Below are 19,674 nucleotides of genomic sequence, written 5' to 3' on the forward strand. Positions count from 1 at the left end.
AAAAGACTCAATTTTTTTAAAATTAATTTTTGAGTGATTTAGATATCCCCTCTACGTTTTGATAAATATTTGAGATAACTACCATGTTTTCAAACCAATTTAATATAAAATGACATTGTACTCAATCTTTTAAGGAAAAATTACTTGGAAGACTCTAATGAAGGGTTTTCTTTCTAAATAGTCCTTGAATTTTGGGCGGTAGCTTGATGGTCCATTTAGTATAAAAAAATTCTTAATTGTACCTCATTATTGTCGAGGTTACCATTCTTCTTGTCGAGCTCACCAATCTTTATTTACTGTCAAAGTCAACATTTTCACTGTTGAACTCACTAATTATTTTCGTTGAGCTTGTCGATTTTTATTTATTGTTGAGGTCACCACTTCTTATCGTTGAGTTCAACATTTTTTACTGTTGAACTTGACAATTATCGAACTTGACACTGTAAAATCCATCTGTTTTTGTTTTTCAAGATTTTTCGACTAAAATATATGGAAATATCTACTAAAAACTTGACATAACGACTCGTCTAGATGATATCAAACCAAAAAATCCATCTTTGATCGATATTCATTCAAGAACGAAGCCAAAAAAAAATCCTAATTTTTTTATACAAGTCTTCCAAATGCTTGAAAATTACTTCTTCCTTTTTCAAATCATTTACATTGGAATTAAGTCCCCGAAACTTGATTGGGATAATGAAAATCCAATTTTTTATATGAAAATGGTGAGTTTAACCGATTATGCATATTTAGCATTTCAATCACGAGAAATGTGAGAAGTGGGGTTCAGGGATTGACTAAAAAGAAAAGTTTTACTAAATGAACTATTAAGAGAAGCCTTACATCAAATTTCATTTTTGGTGCAATATTACAAAGTAAAAAAAAAAATGATATCTAACATGTTAAAATTTTCACATTTTAAGTGTGGGAAAAATCTTTCATTTCTTAATTAATTTTTTTTTTCTTACATACTATTTTTTTTATTTTTTTTTAGAAACCCTTTCCTTACTAAGAAAGTGAGGAGGAAGGCCTTACCAATCCTCCCCCACCGTAAAAAAATTTCGAGATGCATAAAACAAGACCTCGAGATTTGTCACCCCAATATCTCATTAAGGCTAGTTAGACTCTTTTTCTTTTACTAGACAAACGAGATTAGTGGTTAGTAACCAGTAAGTGAAGGTGAGTTTCAAATCCAAACTTCTACATCAACGCTCCCAATTTTTAATCAACTTAGCAAGCACGCATCGCAACACTCTAGAAGATGACCGAATTGATCATACTTCCCACTCCCATAGTTTCCTTGGCAATGTTACACCATCGAGTGTCATGACATGGAGTGATTAAAACTACAATCAAAATTCTACGATGACTACCAACCTAACCTTACTTAACTCTTTCTACCTCAGCTTAGCTTACAACCATCAATTTAGCCATGAAGTTATTTAACCAAAGAGATTTATATTCAACCTTATATGGTATTACTATTATTACTATATTAACTTGCAACATGGTTATTAGGCGGGTCAAATCCGAGCCCGTTGGGTTCAACCTAACATTTAGTCAGGTCCGGGCAGAAATTTTTCACCAATTTAATTGGGTTGGGCTCGGATTCAGTTTTTGGGTTGCCCGATTTGCCCCGAACCCGATATATAGCAGTTAGTTATTAACTTATCTTAAAAGTTATAAATACACCAAATTTTTCATAAATAAATAAATAAATATGACTTCAAATATATGTTGGTGCATTACAGCAGTACCTCCACCACCACTTCTTACTCTTAAAAATATAATTTTGGTCCTTATCAAGAAGCGAGTGGATCCTCTGTGGTACCATTTACTGTAATTAGGTGTTGTACTCTTTCAATAGTAGATATTAGATAAGCCATGTTGAAAATTAAAAGAATTGTGATAATTCGACTACCTCACGTGACACACTAAATCAACTCTCTTGATGTGACAAATTTGAGAAGCATAGATTTGTACACCTCGGGATACAAAATTGCACTTCCCCATAAAAATGTGTATCCTGAGATGTACAAATTTATGATTCTCGAACTTGTCACATCAGGAGAGTCGATTGAGTGTGTCATGTGGTAGTCAGATTATCATAACTCAAATTAAAATATAACACATCAGCCATGTTTTGATCATGATTTGAAGGGAAAAGAAAATTCATTTTTAATCTTTGATCAAATAGATTGAAAATGAATGACCACTTAACTCCAACATTACAACCAAAGGATTTTGTCTCAAATCCATGTGGCACTCTCCCAACCATCTAATTGAATTACATGGAACTGTAGAAAAAAAAAAAAACAGCACAAAGGATTTGCCCCTATTAAAAAAAAAAGGTGAAAATAGGTTTTTATTTTATTTATTTGGATTTTTAGTAGTAAAATATATTAAATGTTTGGCTCAAATGCATGTGTTAAGTAAGTAGGGTATCTTTATCGATTTTTTTTTTTTTTTTAATTTAATTATTTTGTGCTAAGTATTTATAACATCAGTTAACAGCTCCTAAGACTGTAAAAGTATTAAGATATAGTAGGGCTATCCATGGGCCGGGCCTTACCAGAATTTGGGCCTGATGGAATACAGTCTGATGGCTCAAATCATAATCCAGGCCTGTCTGGAATAAATCAGATTGATTTACAAATCAATCACATATCGATTTACTATGGATCCAGTCCATAACATGTGTGAATGCATATGAGAAAAACATATAATCCCAACCATTAAAACATGAAATTAAGTGGGTTGGAATTTATACATATCTTTACTATTATAATGAAAGATGGCAGAGTAGAAGTGGTTTGGCACCAAAATTTGAGTGCCATAAATGCCCTCACTTTTATATTTACATCTAATATAACTAAGGCTAATTTGGTAAAATGCCAAGAAAATTGTAATTATATAATCAAGTTGCTTAGTTTTCAAAATTACAAAAATATCATTTTTACCATGTAATCTTCAAGATTCCTTTAATCAATATCTTAAATTACAAATAAGCTTTTTTGATAAAACATAAGAATTATATGGCTATTGTGACGGATTACTGCGAGGAATTACAAAATCCGTCACAATTGCCCCCACATTTTTTTTTTTTAATTTAAATTTTAAGTATCTTATTTGCCCCCACATGGACAAACTCCTGGCTCGCGCCCGTGTGCATTTCGTGACTTATGTTTACTAATAGCGAGAAAAACCATTCATGAAAGTCAATTATTGGATTTATTGTTTCTGCAATTTACTGGTCTAGAAACATTTTTAAAATATTTATCAAGAACTACATATATGTGTAAGGAAAAATTCATTAAAATGATCATATAACGATGCCCATTTTACTAAAATTAAGTAAATTACTTATTATTTTTTTTATAAAAATTATAAAAATAAAATGGATATATGTTTTGTTAAAATAAATATTCTAAAAGTGTGTCTAGGCAGTAACTTCATAATCATACTATCCCTTGCCAAACTTTTCTTTTTTCAAATATACGATATATTTCGACAGTGCCTAAGGACATCCTCTCTGAGTTTAAGAGGGTAAAAGAAATACAATAAAATTGGAAGGAAATTACTGGATAAGAGAGGGAAGAGGAAAGACAATAAATTTTGAGGGGTATTACAAGAAAAGAGAAGAAGACTAAAGTCAATATATAGAAATTGAAGGGATATTTTTGGAAGGTGGGTAGAAGAGGAAGGACAATAAAGTTGGAATAATGATTTTCTGGCAGCCCCCCTCTGACACACGTTCCCTAAAGTGGCATGTGCTAAAACAATAGATTATTTCCTCGGGATAAACAATTGCACAAAATTTTAGAGATGTACGGTTGTGTATCTCGAGAGAAAATATATATGGTTCTAACCCATGCCACGTAAAGGGGTGTGTGTCAGAGGGGGCATAAAAAAATCACGACTCATAAAGTTGTTAGTACCCTTTAAAGGAGAGGAATTCAAAATAAAAAATAAAAATTGAAATGTGCCTTTGAGATTCATTTTTTTATGGGGAGATAAAGACAAAAGAGAGACAATCGTCCTGTTTTATTATTTACATTCCTTTCAAATTGGATTTGAAATCGAATATTGAGGGCCCCATAAGGACCCGACCCAATAAATTATCGGAAACAATCTTATTGACCCCATTCCAATCTGAATCCGATTCATTGACCGTCCTCATGAATACAATAATTAATACACATGCAATACAATATTCGTAAATGCACATCAAATCAAAATTTACAAAGCAAAATTTAAATAATCAACCCAACACCCGAAGATTGAGCCTTCTTAACCAAATCGAATGTAGCACCATATGAATCACATCAAACCTTTGCGAGGGCCGATTGACCACAAAATGCTTCTGCACACGCCGAACCCTCTTTTGCATTCTTAGATAGTTATCCGTCGTTATCCCTTGCAATATCGTCTTAATTTTGGGTATCTTCTGAACCGGTATGGAAACCGAAAACTTGCTCCAATCCAACACATCACTAAATGGTAACACATAGTGATCCGAAATTATAACCGGAACACAACCCGCATATATGGCCTCAACAACTCTTGGGCTGGCAACTTCCCACCCACTCGGGCACAAACAGAATTTGGCTTGGCCCATTAATTTAGTGTAGTTTTGGCCTTTAGGGAGGTACTCATGAACTTGGACCTCATTGTCTTTTTCTTTCCAGTGCTTCAGTAGGAACTTTCTTATAGAGCCGTGTGCCCCACCAGCGAAGAAAGCAAGGATCGGACGGTTGGAAGGTGGTTGACCGAGGTATGGTGGGCCCAGGCGTCCAAATGGGAGGTAGATTTCGGGCAAAGATACATCTCTTCCAGGTTCGAAACCTTCGGTTGTGTTGGCGTTGCAGAGAACTCTAATGAAGTTGCGGAAGAACTCTGGGTCTGCATCAGAAATATCTGGTGCCTGAAAATCACAAATTAAGAAAAATCAGTAAAACTAGATTACTAAATATTTTTACAAATTTTAAAATATGTAAAATTTGCAAATGATTTGCACCACAAACGTCGAGATCAATTTTAAATCTATCAAGTAGGGTGCTAGTCTCAATCATGTCTTTTAAATGCAACCCTTTTTTTAGGTCTCATCTTAAGCATTCGTCAAGATCAAGTTGCCTTGCCCTGCCCGAGCATCTCATCTCATCTCATCTCATAAAAGTCACCTTCTTGAAATCAATTTCAATAAAATATAAATATTTTTTCTACTATAATTAAATTAATAAATATTTAACTATAAATTTCTAATTTATGTAAATTACAAAATTTTAAATACATTTTCTTGAAAAAACCTAAAAATAGTTGACTCAACCAAATTTTCCAAAATATTGGGACGTCTTGGATCTCTAATGAGTAAATGTGACCCGCGATTCACACTAACGTACTCAAAACTTGGTTAGCTTGGATATCGGGACGACTCCCTCTAGTAATTACAATGTAGGATCCCAACACTATATTCTATATAGGGTCGATCAAAATTGATTGTGCTCGACACTGTGCTCAACACTATACCAACATGGTTGGATTCCTAGAACAATAAATTTTTTTCCTCGAGATTCAAAGAGAAAAATTTAAGGTTCCGAAGACACTATCACATCAACACAACATCGAGTGTAGTGAGTTCAGCATTTTCCTTTTATATAATAGAAATTAAAGTTTAAAAGCACAAGACTAAATATACATATTTTATTTATACGAATCTATTATATTATTACGATTAATATATTTATTGACTTGTGATAATCTGACTACCCCACGTGACATACTCAATCGACTATTTAATGTAATAAATTCAACAATTGTAGATCTCAACTCCTTGGGAAACATGATTTCCTTAAGATACACAATTTTATGGGGAAGTGCAGCCGTGTATCCCAAGTATTACTGATCTAGAGTTCCCAAACTTATCACGTCAAAATAATCGATTGAGTTTACAATGAGAGGTAGCCAGATTATAAGGATTTTATACTTACAAGTTATATCGAATATAGTAAGTCAACATGTTGAACATATAGCACATGTTTGTTTATTATATGGGTCTCGAAGGCAGCCTTAATGGTAAGACAATTCCATTGCCAACTGTCTCACGTGTCCTCTTTTTGGCCATTTAAGCAATGTAAGTGTCACACATATGTCACTTAAATAATCACATGGACTTTCTTATTATTAAATTTGTGTAAGAATTGTGATAATCTGACTACCCATGTCATGTGGCACACTCAATCAACTTTTTCTACGGGGCAAGTTCGGAGTCACAGATACGCAAGTCTCGGGGCACACAACTCATAAAAATGTATATCCCGAGGCCTATGGATCTAAAGCTCTCGAACTTGACAAGTTAGGAGAGTCGACTGATTGTGCTGTGTGGGTTTGGATAGTCCGATTATCACCATTCTTTGTATAATTAGTATAATAAATAATTTATATAAATCATAATTGAATAATTAAAATAATCATCTATATTTTGCATGTATTATAATAATTGATATTTTAATAAAATATTTACTTATAATATCATGGGAATATCATTGTGAAAAATCTTGACGAGAATCGAATCTAATTAATGCCGTTTCGAAAATCTGAAAAAAGAAAAGATAAAGCAATTATAAATTTATTTTTAAATAAATTCTAACTTGCTATAAAGAACAAGATAATATTTTAAAATAAAGAAAAAGAGGGAAAAAAAAAAAAACTTTACTTTTACTGAGAAACTGTAATATTCAAAAAAACAGAGAAACCACTTATATCATCACGTGCATAGCACTTGCTCCATCCCCTAAAGAATGTACTCATTAGGGTCATTGATTAATTTTAATGGTACTAGAATTAAATAATAAACTACACTTCCAAATAGTTGTCCAATAGAGGAGGCAATTGGGGTCCATATATATATTTACATTATTACAAATATCATATTTAAATATTTAATTAGTGAGCATTTTGTCCATTAACCTATATAATTGACTTAAAATATATCAACTTGAAAAGGATATTCTAATGCCAACAAAACCATTATAGATGAGCCACTATGAATCGATCACTAAAGGTCATCCCAGTGGAACCCATCAAATGAATGTCACACCTACTTATAATAATAAATAAATAAATAAATAAGGAGTAAGCAAGGTGTCATACGTACCCAATCGTGACAAGACACCATAAAATGATCGGCCCCATTGCTTCTATTCCAATATGGGTACTTATTAGCTACGACATTTATATAATCTGTCACGAAGCGTTGGAGACGATCTCTAGCAAACGACGTAACTGGTTTGTAAACGAATCGAATGACATTAGTCACACTGTAAGGAAGGAAGAATGCATGAGCCTCGTCGGGATGACGAGCTGAAAATGGGTTCTTCCCACTATCCATCTCGTCAATGAATTGCCCTTCTGTCGAATAGATGTTGTTAACTGGCCCATCGTGTGCCAATGGTGGCTCGCCTTCCCTATATGTCCACACCTTGAATCTCTTCTCCATCTCAATATGGCTCCTGATTATTTATATTTATAAAGAAAAGGTTTAATGATACTAACCATTAAGATTTTAAAAAATAATTATTTGATTGGTTCTGATCACCCAATCAAGTTGATTTTTGTTTAATCTTTTATATTAGATATGGGAATTTACCATACATAGGATAGGATCAAAGCATTGACTTCTATTCTGACTACATTAATGAGGATAAGTATGAACTCGATTAATCATCAATAATATACGTAACGTATCGGTCACATTAATGAGTGAGAGTAACATATGGAACTGACAAGTGGCAGTTACGAAAGTAAAGGAACAAGGTTCCGAAATTTAGTGTGAACATCAATGAGTCACATGTGAATCTTATGAGACTAGAGTGAGAGAGAGAGTACAAATTGCTAGGGAATTAATAACTCAATCAATGAGGAGAAGAACTTATCGTGACCATTGAATGTGGGCCACCATAAATAACTAAAAATCTTACTAATCGGATGGTTCTGGTTGCTTTTGATCAATAACCATGTTCAAGCAACAAATCAATCAGTGTTATTTAAGACTGTTCCAAGTTCCAACAAAAGAACCATTGGGATGTGTTGGCTAATTGTAAGACAATCGAGACCATTTGATTGGTGAAGTACCGTTTCATGGAAGTTTGGTAACCCCAAAACTACACTGATGTAACTTTCATAATTTAGTTTAGCAGAAACTTGAAAACTCGACTCGGATCAGATTTTACCGATTCGAGTTGACTCTGATGTCAAATCGAGTGAGTCAATAAAATATTCTGACTTTTCTAAAGCTCATATCACTTTTGGACCAAGAGGGTTGGTAAAGATTGGCACGGAATTTTTTGGAATTCGTTGATAAGGAATCTCTAGAAATTTAATTTCTTAACACCTCCTTATACTAATATTTTCCCCAAAATTAAAAAAAAAATATTTTCCCCAAAATATATATAAAAGAACACCGTAAAGTACCAAGGGAATACCGGAGACCGAGTTACCGAGTCGAAATGATGAGTTTTTAAAGTTGGATGATGCTTATTTAATTATTTACCTCGAAATTCGATCGAGTCAAATCGAAAAATTCGAGGTGAGTTGTCGCTTTAGATTTATGGATTTAGCAAGAAAAGATTGGGAAATTAGAAGCTTTCCTAAAGAGGAGAAAGATACTAAATATGAATATAAATCTAAATTATTAAATATTGGTTCAAAAATTAAATGAACAATTAAAGAAGTAAAATTTAGTTAGTTTTGTGTGATCTTAACTGATGAAAGGCGTATGGGTTTCTGTAAATGGATCCTCTGGGGATGAAATCTTCATCTTTAAATGAGGTGTAGTTACGAGAACGAACCGCCTCTCGAATCGCAGCTCGAGCTCTTGCTAGACCATCTTCAATTCTATCCAAACTACTCTTTTCCTGCAAAAAATAAAAAACCAATTTTTTTTGTAATAAATAACAACATAAATGAATTTAATCGAACTGGGTTTGGTTTTTTTTACTTACTTTAATACGAGATTCAGTTGGAGCAGTTGTTCTCTCACTTGTGATATTAAGGGGAGATGAAAGAGACCCATTAGAGATAGATTCGATTGGAGTGGGAGAAGGAGAAGGAGAAGGAGAAAGAGAGATTTGTGGGGTGTTTTCATGATTTGTGTTTGTTTGATTTGAAGTAAGAGAAGAAGAATAAGACAAAGAAGGAAGAGAAGAATGAGTAGGAGAAGGAGGAGAAGAATATGAAATAGAAGATAAAGAAGAAGAAGAAGAAGAAGAAGAAGGAGAGAAGAAGCTTGGGTTGGGTTTGTTGAGAGGAGAGAAAGAGAAGAGGAGAAGAAGAAGAAGAATAGGGCATAGTAACAAAAGTGTAGTGCAGCTGAAGGCTGCCATGGTTTCTCTGTCTTTTTCTTTTTCTGTTTTGTGAGTTCTTGAAAGAAAGAGATTATTTATTAATGGATGATTACACATACCCCCACTTCTTTTGGTAAATATTAGAGACGCCCCCCGCTGTGCTTTCAAACTGATTACATGCCCCTTGATAAGGCTGTCATTGGATCGGATAGGATTTAGTTTTGTACCAAACCAATTAGGGTCGGATTAGATCTAGAACTAACCTATTCAGGTCCAAATCTGAACAAATCCAATTTGATGTACAAAATCCAAATAAACTTCATATATTTAAACAAATATATGTAATATTAGAATGGATTAAATGCTTAATTATCAAAATCTAAGTCATTGATCGAAATCCGAAGTTATCATATTAGAATGGATTGGATTTTGAATCAGATCCAATCTAATAACAATCCTACCCCTTGGTTTGGGTTTTGTAATAGGGAGTAACATTAAATGACTTATATGCCCTTGTCTTCCTGGTTTAGCGAAAGTCCTTTGATTTTCTACCTCATATTAATTATCTTTAAGATGTAAATATATAGGTTAAACGGCTTTTAACCTGTTCAACCTAGTCTTCAATGTGTTATAGAAAATCCTTGATTTTTCTATCTAAAATATCTATCATTCTCAAAATTGTAAGGTTCAATATGATATTGTCACGTATAAATTATTAAAAACTCTTCATAATGTTTTTTTTAACCTAAAAATTCGTTCTTGCTTTTTAAGATTTGAAGATTGAAGAAGATGGAATTCTCAAAAAGAGAGGAAAAAAAAAAGGTGAAGAGGAGGGTTAGAATAAAACCCTTACCTTAAAGGTGGAAAGCAATTGATGTTGGAAAGAAAATTAAGGATTTTTGCTAATTTCGTTGAACACTGTGTTCAACATTGCATTGACATGGTAGTGCATAGAGAATCGTAGATTATCTATGCACTACCACATCAACGCAGTATCCAACAAAGCAAGTGTAGAATGACTCTTTTGCTAAGGATCAGGTCAAGTATCCCATTCCGATTGTATAAGAAAAGAGTCTATATGTGATACATTTTGATTGGAACTTAAAACACATTGATCTCCTAACCTAGTTATTTTCTACCTTGCATGCAATCCGATGTGTTTAATCTTCAATTAAACCTTGCCATGTAGTCACCATACACAGTTATACGAATGAAACAATGTCTTGGATCGTAACTCTTCTACTAAAAGTCAAAGCCAAGAGGGCTTTTAAGACATTTTAGATTTTAGTCTCACTTACAAAACCTAGGTAAAGGGTGCATGTGATCAGTTTCAATATACAGGGGCATCTCTAATAATGACCCAAATGTGCAGCGGTATCTCTAAAACCACCATTCATTAAATTAGAAGGATTTACAACCTAAAAATTCTTAAAATACATTTTAAGAGAATCGATACCACGTGTCCCACCGACAGTCAGCCACGAATAAACTAACATTTATTAGGATACGTGGTGCGGTAACGTATGGAGGAGTTTTGTTTGAACTCGGCTACCGAAGTAGAAAATCTGACGTAAACGATTTTTAAGTCAAAATAGACGTTCGAGGTAAGCAAGAAAAAAGAAAAAATTCTTTCTCTAGATCGATTAAGATTCGCAAATTCCTGAAATCACCATCAAAACCATGTTCTGATATCTGTCGCAAACGACCCTTAAATTCTTTTTATTGCCGCTCCAAATTTTATTATAAAACTTCAATTTATGTGACACATCTAAAGTCTTCTAGTAAAATTTGGTGTGTCAATAGAAATATAATCTCTAAATTCATTCTTATGTAAATCAAGTATCCTAAAATGTATGATTTGAACCTAGTTTTTGGTTTTCGCCTTTGCTCGTGAAGTACTATTTTATATGTTGTCCAACTTACGTTCATATTCAAATGAATTATAGGATTGACTTGAGATAATAATAAAATTCAATTGAACAATAGTTCAAGAGAAGATTTTCCTACCAAATATTTTTAAGTCTTATTAGATTGTAGGAAAATTTATTAAAAAAAAAAAATATATTATTTTATAATTATTAAAAATATAATAATTCTTGAAAAATTATCAAAGTTAACAAACATGTATACAAATATCTTATTATTTTTGGCAAGTCTAGTTTCAGTGAAGGGTATTTTGGGTATATGATTAAATTTAGACTGAAAACCGATGATTAGGCCATCGGTTAATTTACTTTTTTGATAATTTCTCAAAAATTATTATTTTTTAATAATTTTCCTTAATTCTACGAGCCAGAAACATTTAGATACTTTAAAACACATTAATAATAGATTTTACTTATTTCATTCTAAAATAATATTGAACAAATTTCAAACTAATTACAACATAAATTTATATATATAAAAAAATGAGTCATGTAGTTTTAAATTTTTTTGTTACAAACTTTTCTCTTTTCCATTTTTAAATAAATAAATAAATTGTGAATAATTTGAAAAAAAAATAAAAGTTAATAATTTTTTTTAAGGAGTTGAATTTGATGATATATTTTTTTAATATTATTATAAAAAAAAAAAAATCGTGTATATGAATTATACAGAGTTGCTAACTATAGTATTTGAGGTAGAATATCAATTATCAAACATAAAACTAAGATCTTAGTGATAAGCGCAGATTCCTAGGATTCTTTCGGTAGTCACGAGAGTTTCTATGAGTATTTTGCCTCAACCAGTGAAACGTGGACACGTGGTTAGAGATTAATTTTTTTTCTTTAAAAATAAGAATTTTGACGTCATATTAAGCCAGCCACCGAATTTGATAAGTCAGAGACTCAGAGTAGCATCCTCCCTTCCACGGCGGCTACTGGCTACGACTGAATTTGAAGAGAAAACTTTTGATCCACAAAGATGCTTCAAGAAATTGGACCCACGGTCTCTTAATCATGACACGTGTACTTAAATAACCCACGTGTGATAATTATGTGTGATAATTAAGGGCCAAATGTTGTCAGAGGAAGCATCAAGTGTTGATCACCAATACTCAAAGCTCATAATTAAATGTTTAAATGCACAAATCAACAATCGTGTGAAAAATCAGTGATGTGGGCCCACCAATGGGAGTACTGAGATTCCATAGGTCAGTGGACCCAAAATGTGGTCCATTTGTTTTGACTTTAACTAAGATAAACCAATATTTTGTTTGTATTTTGTAATCAGGGGCTTTGGGTACATGTGGATCCCACAAGAAATTGACAATAGTTTTAAGACCAACCACACAATTTAAACCTCATAAAACATTGATTTACTTAGTCAAATTTTAGAACCTTCACAAGTTTTAACATTCACTTTCCTAATTAAAGACCAATTTTCTTGAAATTATTATAAAGTTAGTTAAAAATTTAATTGATATTGGATAAATGGATCAAATGTTTCCCAATTGAAAAGGTCAATTTTGAAGGACGAATTATATGGTTTTAAGGTGTCGTGTTCTTTTGTTGGACTTGGGACTTCTGTGTGGTCCCAATGATTTTGATTTGAGTAAATTACAAAAGACATGCATTTATTAAGAAAAGAAAAAAATATATTTAATAGAATATATATTTTTATTTTTATGAGAAATTTCTAAATTATTTGATATGCTCCTACTATCAGAGATGGAATTAGGTTTTCTTGTAGTGGGGGTAAATTATAGTTGTCTGATAATGTTAAAGAACATGAAGATGAGTGATTTTGAGACGAAAATTCATAGGTTGTTTGTTAGATGTTGTAAAAAATTACATTTAGGTTATTTCTTATTAGTCTATGAGAAAATACCTAAGTCAATGAGCAATGTCATTATGAGAGTTGGGACAAGTAACTATCAAATATTAACTAAGTAGAAGAGTTTTAATAAATCCAAAAACTTAAGTCGGGTGGGAGTAATTGTCAAAAGTTAATAGCGGCCAACTCAAAATATATTAAATTCTCAAGAGGAGAATCTACTTTTTTTATTTATTTATAAACATTGTGGGGCAAGTACCTCCACTATAAATCTACTCTTGCTTACTATGCCAAAGCAAAACTCAGTACGAAATTAATTTGACACAGTGCAAAACAATGAAGGAATAAGAAAATTTGGAATCTATCAAAAAAGAAAACTCTCGAAAATAATTTTTATTAAATCAAAAATAGTTTTATTCCTAGTAAAACACAAAAAAAAAAAAAAAATCAATGATTTATGATTATAACTAATAATATTATCAAAACAAAACTTTTCTAAAATGAAAAAAAAACCTAAAAAATATATGAACAAAAGAAATAGGCTTGAAAATGAAAATTCATAACATAGTTTACATTTTGAAGATCTTAACGTTTTCATTTATGAATATGACCTTAGACTTGGAGAGACTTAAAAGAAATAATTACTTTACATCTTTATAAACTATCTCTTGACCAATTATTTTGGAATTCAGAATGAAAGAAGTCATTTTATTAACCATCTAACATGTTTTAGTTAGTCTCTCATCATCATATTGGTAGTGAGTCTCCATGTGAAATCAGGCAACTTGGCACTATGAGACAAGGGGCTTTATAATAAAAGACAATCCACTAAGAAATTCCAATTCAACAAGGACTGGAGTGGGGAGAAAAAGAGAGGAAGGATTGTCAGTTTGGATAAAAAAACGTGTACTTCACAAGATTTTCGAGCTTTAGGGATAAGACCACGTAATTCATTCATTGGGGGGCCACCTATAGTTGTCACATCATCCTTACCAAGGGTTAGGGGTGTCAATGGATACTCATTTACCCGAATCAAACAGAAATCGAAATTAAAAACTCTAGTTTTGATTCTTTTTTTATTAGACTCAATTAGAGTTAGGTCTAATATGGAATCGATAGGAATCGAAATCATTAGATTCTATCCAATGAGTACCTACGGGTACTCGAAATCGATTTATTTTATCATTTATTTTTACATTATACATGATTCAAGCTAATCCTATATTTTAAAATTAATATATATGATATAAAATTCTTTAAATTTCATATAAACTAAATGTTTGAGTTTAAGAAGAGTCATTTCTTTTTAAATTTATTACTTGTAAAAGAAATTCATTTTAATGTTTGAAAATAAAAGTCATTAAATCATCATTTTAGTGACACAAATTATTATTAAATTGATACTTTACAAATAATATATTATTTTTTAGAAGAATTTTTATTATAATGATTTTGAAATAATTTTTCTCATTCGATTATTGAGAATTGAAACTGACAGGTAACCCATGATTTTTTATGATTCTGATTTCAGTTCCACTTATTTTAAAATCGGAATCGGAACCGATAAAACATAAAGGTTATGATTCCAAATATCATAGGAATCAAACCGGAACCGACCCATTGACACCCCTACCAAGGGCATGTTTGATGGTAACTAATTCTTCATCAATGAAATTTTATTTTCATAGGAAATGAATTTCATCATTTTATTGCATTCGTGAAATATCTAAAGAGGTGTCATGTTCCCGTTCCGTTCCTATAATGAAAGTAGATCCTCTGTAGCACACGATTCATGTAACAATCTTGTAACACACTTTCAAAGGATGAGAGAAAGGTATTTAAAAAAAAAAATAACATCTCAACCTCTTGTGATCATGATTATAAAAAGTTAAAATTTATTTATTTATTTATGCAGATCCATGTCTTTAAAAACAAGTGATTATTGAACTCTCCATATTTTAAGTGTGAGATCTAATTTTATTATTGACGTAACACTCTTTCAACGATTGAAAATGTGCTACACAGTTGTTACAAAGGATTCGCTTCCTCTTATAATTTACACAACATGTTTTAATTAGAGATCAAAACACATTGGGATGCATAAAACAATTCAAACACCTTGGTTAACAGTTCGATGTGTTTTAACTCCAATCAAAATGTGCCACGTAGACATCGTTTATGTTAATGGATCCTGATTATATTAAAAATAATTAAGTTGATTTTTAGCATAGTTTTAAAACTTGTTGAGTCAACTTCAAACTTTGGACGAATACGACTTCTCTTACTCCAAGTCTATGGATCCCAACCCATGTATGTATGGGTTGACTCCGCCGATCCAAACAAGCACACCGAATCCGTTTCTCGAAACCATGTGCGTTCCAAATCCGTAAGACTTGTATGAAACACACTTCACGAAGTCAAAAGTGATGAAATTTAGGTCAGCTCTTTAGGCGTATCCAGAGGTAGGCAGCAAACAAATAACATGGTCGAAGTTATGAATTATAATAATAATTTATAATTTTAGCAAGGAAATATAAGGTGCAACCACGGCAAACTAAGGTTGGTGGATCCTAGTAAACTAGACTCCAAATGAAGACCATAAGCATTCGATTAACAGTGTTCTATTGGTTTTTATACCCATCAATGGTGGATCTTGGCACAATGTGCAAGAAAACCAATTTTGTAGCCGACCATTCATTTTGTTAAAAAAAAAAACTTCCTAGAGATTATTGAAAAGATATCTCTAAGAATTATGATCCTAAGATTGTCAATGAATCAAGATTGGATTGGACCAAGGTTGACATGAGATTCATGGGCAGAATTACAGTTAGAACAATAAGGGCACTTGTCCCCATAAGAATTTTTAAAATCAATAAAGATTTTTGAACTATTATGACAGATAACAATCGTTAATATTGACTCTACAAAAGTTTTTTCATTCTTAGTTGCCCCCACATGGGAAAACTCCTGTTCCGCCCCTGATGGGTACAATACGACCAGAATTGGATTTGGAATTGATCCAATAAAATCCAGTTTGATATATACAAAATACAAATAAACCTCATTTATTTATATATAAAAAATATAATGTAATTTATATACTTTCTCACATTTTATCATAACAAAACTCCTAAATCCACATCTGAAGCTATGAAATGGATCGGATTTTTGGTCTGGTCTGGTCTGATCCATTACAGCCCTAAATGTTCCACGGGTAATCTGTTTTGCCTCTCATTTCAACCGCACATTTGAAGCTAATCACGTGATTTGAGTGTTTGACATGATCACTAAAATCCCTACATATCCTTATCAAAATTTTGATAAAGATATTTTAAATGCTACATGTCACTTTGATTGATAACATGTCAGTGTCACACTTCTTTGGCTTGAGTGATAGCATGGATGTCTGTACAATACACTAAAAATCGGATTTAATGACGATTTTAACCCCATAGATTTAAACACAAATATAAATATAAATAACAAAGGTAGTGTTAAAGGTACCCCGGCCCAGAGGTTAGAAATTGTATACAAATTGAAAATTGCGTGAATCCAAGGCTAAGAATAAAAGTTCTTGACAGACAGTCGCACATGATAGAGACGTCTTTATCGAAAAACAAATTGTTGAACTTTGGAAACGGAATCTATTTGCTTGGGGTAGGGGTTTGAGGATTATAACTTGGGATTTGCTGCAAACTCTCATTGCAAAATGCATGAGTTGTTGGAACTTGGAACTTTTTGTAACAATTTGTACTTTGGGTGCTTACATTGCACGTGCCACCCACATGCTATTTGTTTGACTATTAGATTTTGTTTTCTTCCAAAAATGGTATTTTCTTTTTCAATATAAAAAAAATTGAATATTCAACCGTCCAAAAGGAAGAAAGAAAGAATATTCAAAATTGATAGATGTATTTTTATTTATTTATCAGTGAACCTGTTTTTAATGACTTCAATATTTTGATGTTGACGGGATTTGAATCCAGGTCTCTGATATCACCATCCAAAGATTTATCATCTAAGCTAATTAAAACCAAACCCATTTTGGTAAAATAAATAAATACCAAAATGGGTATATGACATTTTTTATATATAAATATTTCAAGATAGGACTGAGCCTGTAATTTTGACAAAATACATGACCATTATGGTAAGACACCACATAGTCATTGTATTCTAGATTCAGATTGATCTGTACTAATTGTACATTTTGATGAAAATTAAATGTAATGATGTTCATCGTGCCCTGAAATCATATCGGGATTAATGTAATATATTTCTATCTAATATTTTATTTTCTGATTTTGTGATGATACACAAGCAAATGATAATAATAATAATAAAGTTCATTTTTCATGCAAGTAGGGCCAATCGTCCTCTTTGATGATAATTGGAAGTAAAAGTCAATGCTAAAGAACCCTAAAAAGAGAGGACTCTAAGATGCCATATATGAATGAAGTGGGATTAATGTATTTGAAAATGCAACATAAGAAAAGGTTTCCACAAGAGAAAAAAGAGACTTTTATGTCTAGAAGACCATGTAATGATGATAAAGAATAATGATTTTTTGATGTCTTCTTATGCTCCCATCCCCAGATCTTCTGTAGATCATTTGCCTTGGGATATATAAAATAATAAATTTTTTCTTGTGTATCCCGAGACAAATGATCTACGATTCTGTGATGAGGGCATAGGTTAGAGGGGGTGCAGATTATCACGACTCGATGATTAAAGGACTAAGATGAAGTAAATTTTTTTTTTTCTTTTAATAAATTTTAAAATCAAGAAGGTTCTCTCTCTTACTAAAAACATGCGAGAGTAAGAAAAGGAGTTTAAAGGAGACCAAAGTGCTATTTTAATCAAGTGGGAATTACACTTCTTTAAATTATTAATTTTCTTTATTGAGCATTCATGGTCATTAGAAAGAGGATCCAAGAAACATAATGACTACTAACATTGCCCAATGCCCCGAGTCAAATCTTATTTTGATGTTCATAGAAAATTATATTTCCACTTAGAACTTGTATGATTGGGCAAAAAACGGATGCAAAAATGGTTTTTTAGGAAAATATGCATTTTTGTGGAAAACCGTTTCTTCTGATAAATAAGTTTTACTTCTTGGCTGGAACATTTCTCCCGGCCAACTTCTTAGAAAAATGCTTTTCTTGCATGAAGGGAAAATCCTAATATTATTCTACCATAATTACCCCGAACCCTAAACTAAAAGATAATTCTCATTTTGACATTTTCCTAGGTGCATTAAAACACCTGCAAATATTTTCAAAGGGAATTATTTTTCTCATTACCATTTACCAGATTTTTTTTTTCCAGATAATATTTTTCTGCAATCATAGATACCCTTAGAATGCTAAATGCAACTTAGGTTTAATATGGTATCTTTTTAACAAGTGCTTTGTTCATTTAGTTTTAATAGACCAAAACCATCTGTTTAACAAGTCCACCTTTAGATACAATTGTCTTGATTGCAAGATACAAGTTTATTTTTCCATCTTTATAAAAAAAAAAAAAATATCCTGATCAGTACAGGTATTTTCCAATTGATATCTTAAAAAGCCTTATTTCTAGCTTATTATCATATGAAATGTTTGTCTTTTATTAACAACAGAAAACCGAACTTCAATTGAAGACGAGTAGATAAAAGCTCGCGGGACACAGCCATGTTTCCTAAATGAGTCGTGCTGGGGTGACACAAAGGAAGACACTAGGATTACAAAAACCCATGGTGTCGTGCACATTACCATAGATGCTTTTCTGCGAGATGCAAGTAAAAAGCATCTACGGTTATGAGGGTGCTACCACATCATTTTTGTCACCTTTCTGTCATTCCAGCATTTTCCTTCTTAAATTTTAGGAAGATGGACTAAGGGTATGTTTGATTGCATGGAAAGTCACTTTTCATGGAATTTAAAATCCATGGAAAATTAGTTGTGGAAAATAGGTAGGGTTGGAAAATCAAATTCCATTGTTTGATTTCACATGGATAAAATCATGGAAAAATATGAGAAAAAAGAAGAAGAGGAGAAGGAGGAAGAAGATGATAGGAGGGGGAGAGGAAGAAGAAGATGACGAGGAAGAGAGAGGGGGGAGGATGTGGCGACAACGATGGCGGCGACGGTGGCGGCCACGACGGCGACGACGACGACGACGGCGAAGGTGAAAGTGACGACCACGACGGCGACGACAACGACGACGGTGACGGTGGCGACGGAGGTAAGTGAGGAAGATGGGGGGAGAACGTGGTGGTAGTGGTGACGGATGAGGTGAGGGATGGAGAAGAAGGAGAAGAAGAAAAAGAAGAAAATAGATAGAAAGTGGTCGGAGACGGAGCCGATGACGACGACGACGACGAGGTTAGTGTAATGGTGATAGTGGTGGTAGTGGTAGTGGTGGTGGTAGTGGTGGTGAAGAATTGATGATGGAAAATATGGGTGGATTTCATTTTCCCACCCATATGGGTGGGAAAGTGAAATCCATGATTTAGTGGACTTTTTGAATGGGGTGGAAAATGAATTCCATTTCCATGTGCAATCAAACACTTGAAAAATGTCATTTTCCA

At 32.6% G+C, this 19,674-nt stretch overlaps 1 protein-coding gene across 1 annotated transcript; it reads right to left on the reverse strand.

The window, feature by feature from the left end:
* Positions 1 to 4,014: 4,014 nt before the first annotated feature.
* Positions 4,015 to 9,431, reverse strand: LOC147397273 (putative glycosyltransferase At5g20260). The gene is made up of 4 exons (XM_086452806.1): positions 9,000 to 9,431; positions 8,761 to 8,912; positions 7,154 to 7,508; positions 4,015 to 4,924 (listed from the first exon to the last, which is right to left on the reverse strand). The coding sequence occupies exons 1-4, from the start codon at positions 9,378 to 9,380 to the stop codon at positions 4,262 to 4,264; spliced, it is 1,551 nt and encodes a 516-aa protein (XP_086308932.1). The 5' UTR covers positions 9,381 to 9,431; the 3' UTR covers positions 4,015 to 4,261.
* Between the last annotated feature and the right edge of the window lie 10,243 nt (positions 9,432 to 19,674).

The sequence above is a fragment of the Akebia trifoliata genome, chromosome 8 (genome assembly GCF_017979445.1).
Source record: "Akebia trifoliata isolate Shusen 1 chromosome 8, ASM1797944v1, whole genome shotgun sequence".
NCBI lineage: Eukaryota > Viridiplantae > Streptophyta > Magnoliopsida > Ranunculales > Lardizabalaceae > Akebia > Akebia trifoliata.

Excerpts from the sequence above, each read along its gene's own strand:
- LOC147397273 (XM_086452806.1), bottom strand. The coding sequence starts at position 9,380 with ATGGCAGCCTTCAGCTGCACTACACTTTTGTTACTATGCCCTATTCTT. Across the intron at positions 7,509-8,760 it reads AACCCATACGCCTTTCATCA|GAGCCATATTGAGATGGAGA; the intron begins GTTAAGATCACA and ends ATAAATAATCAG. Across the intron at positions 4,925-7,153 it reads TGGTGTCTTGTCACGATTGG|GCACCAGATATTTCTGATGC; the intron begins GTACGTATGACA and ends TGTGATTTTCAG.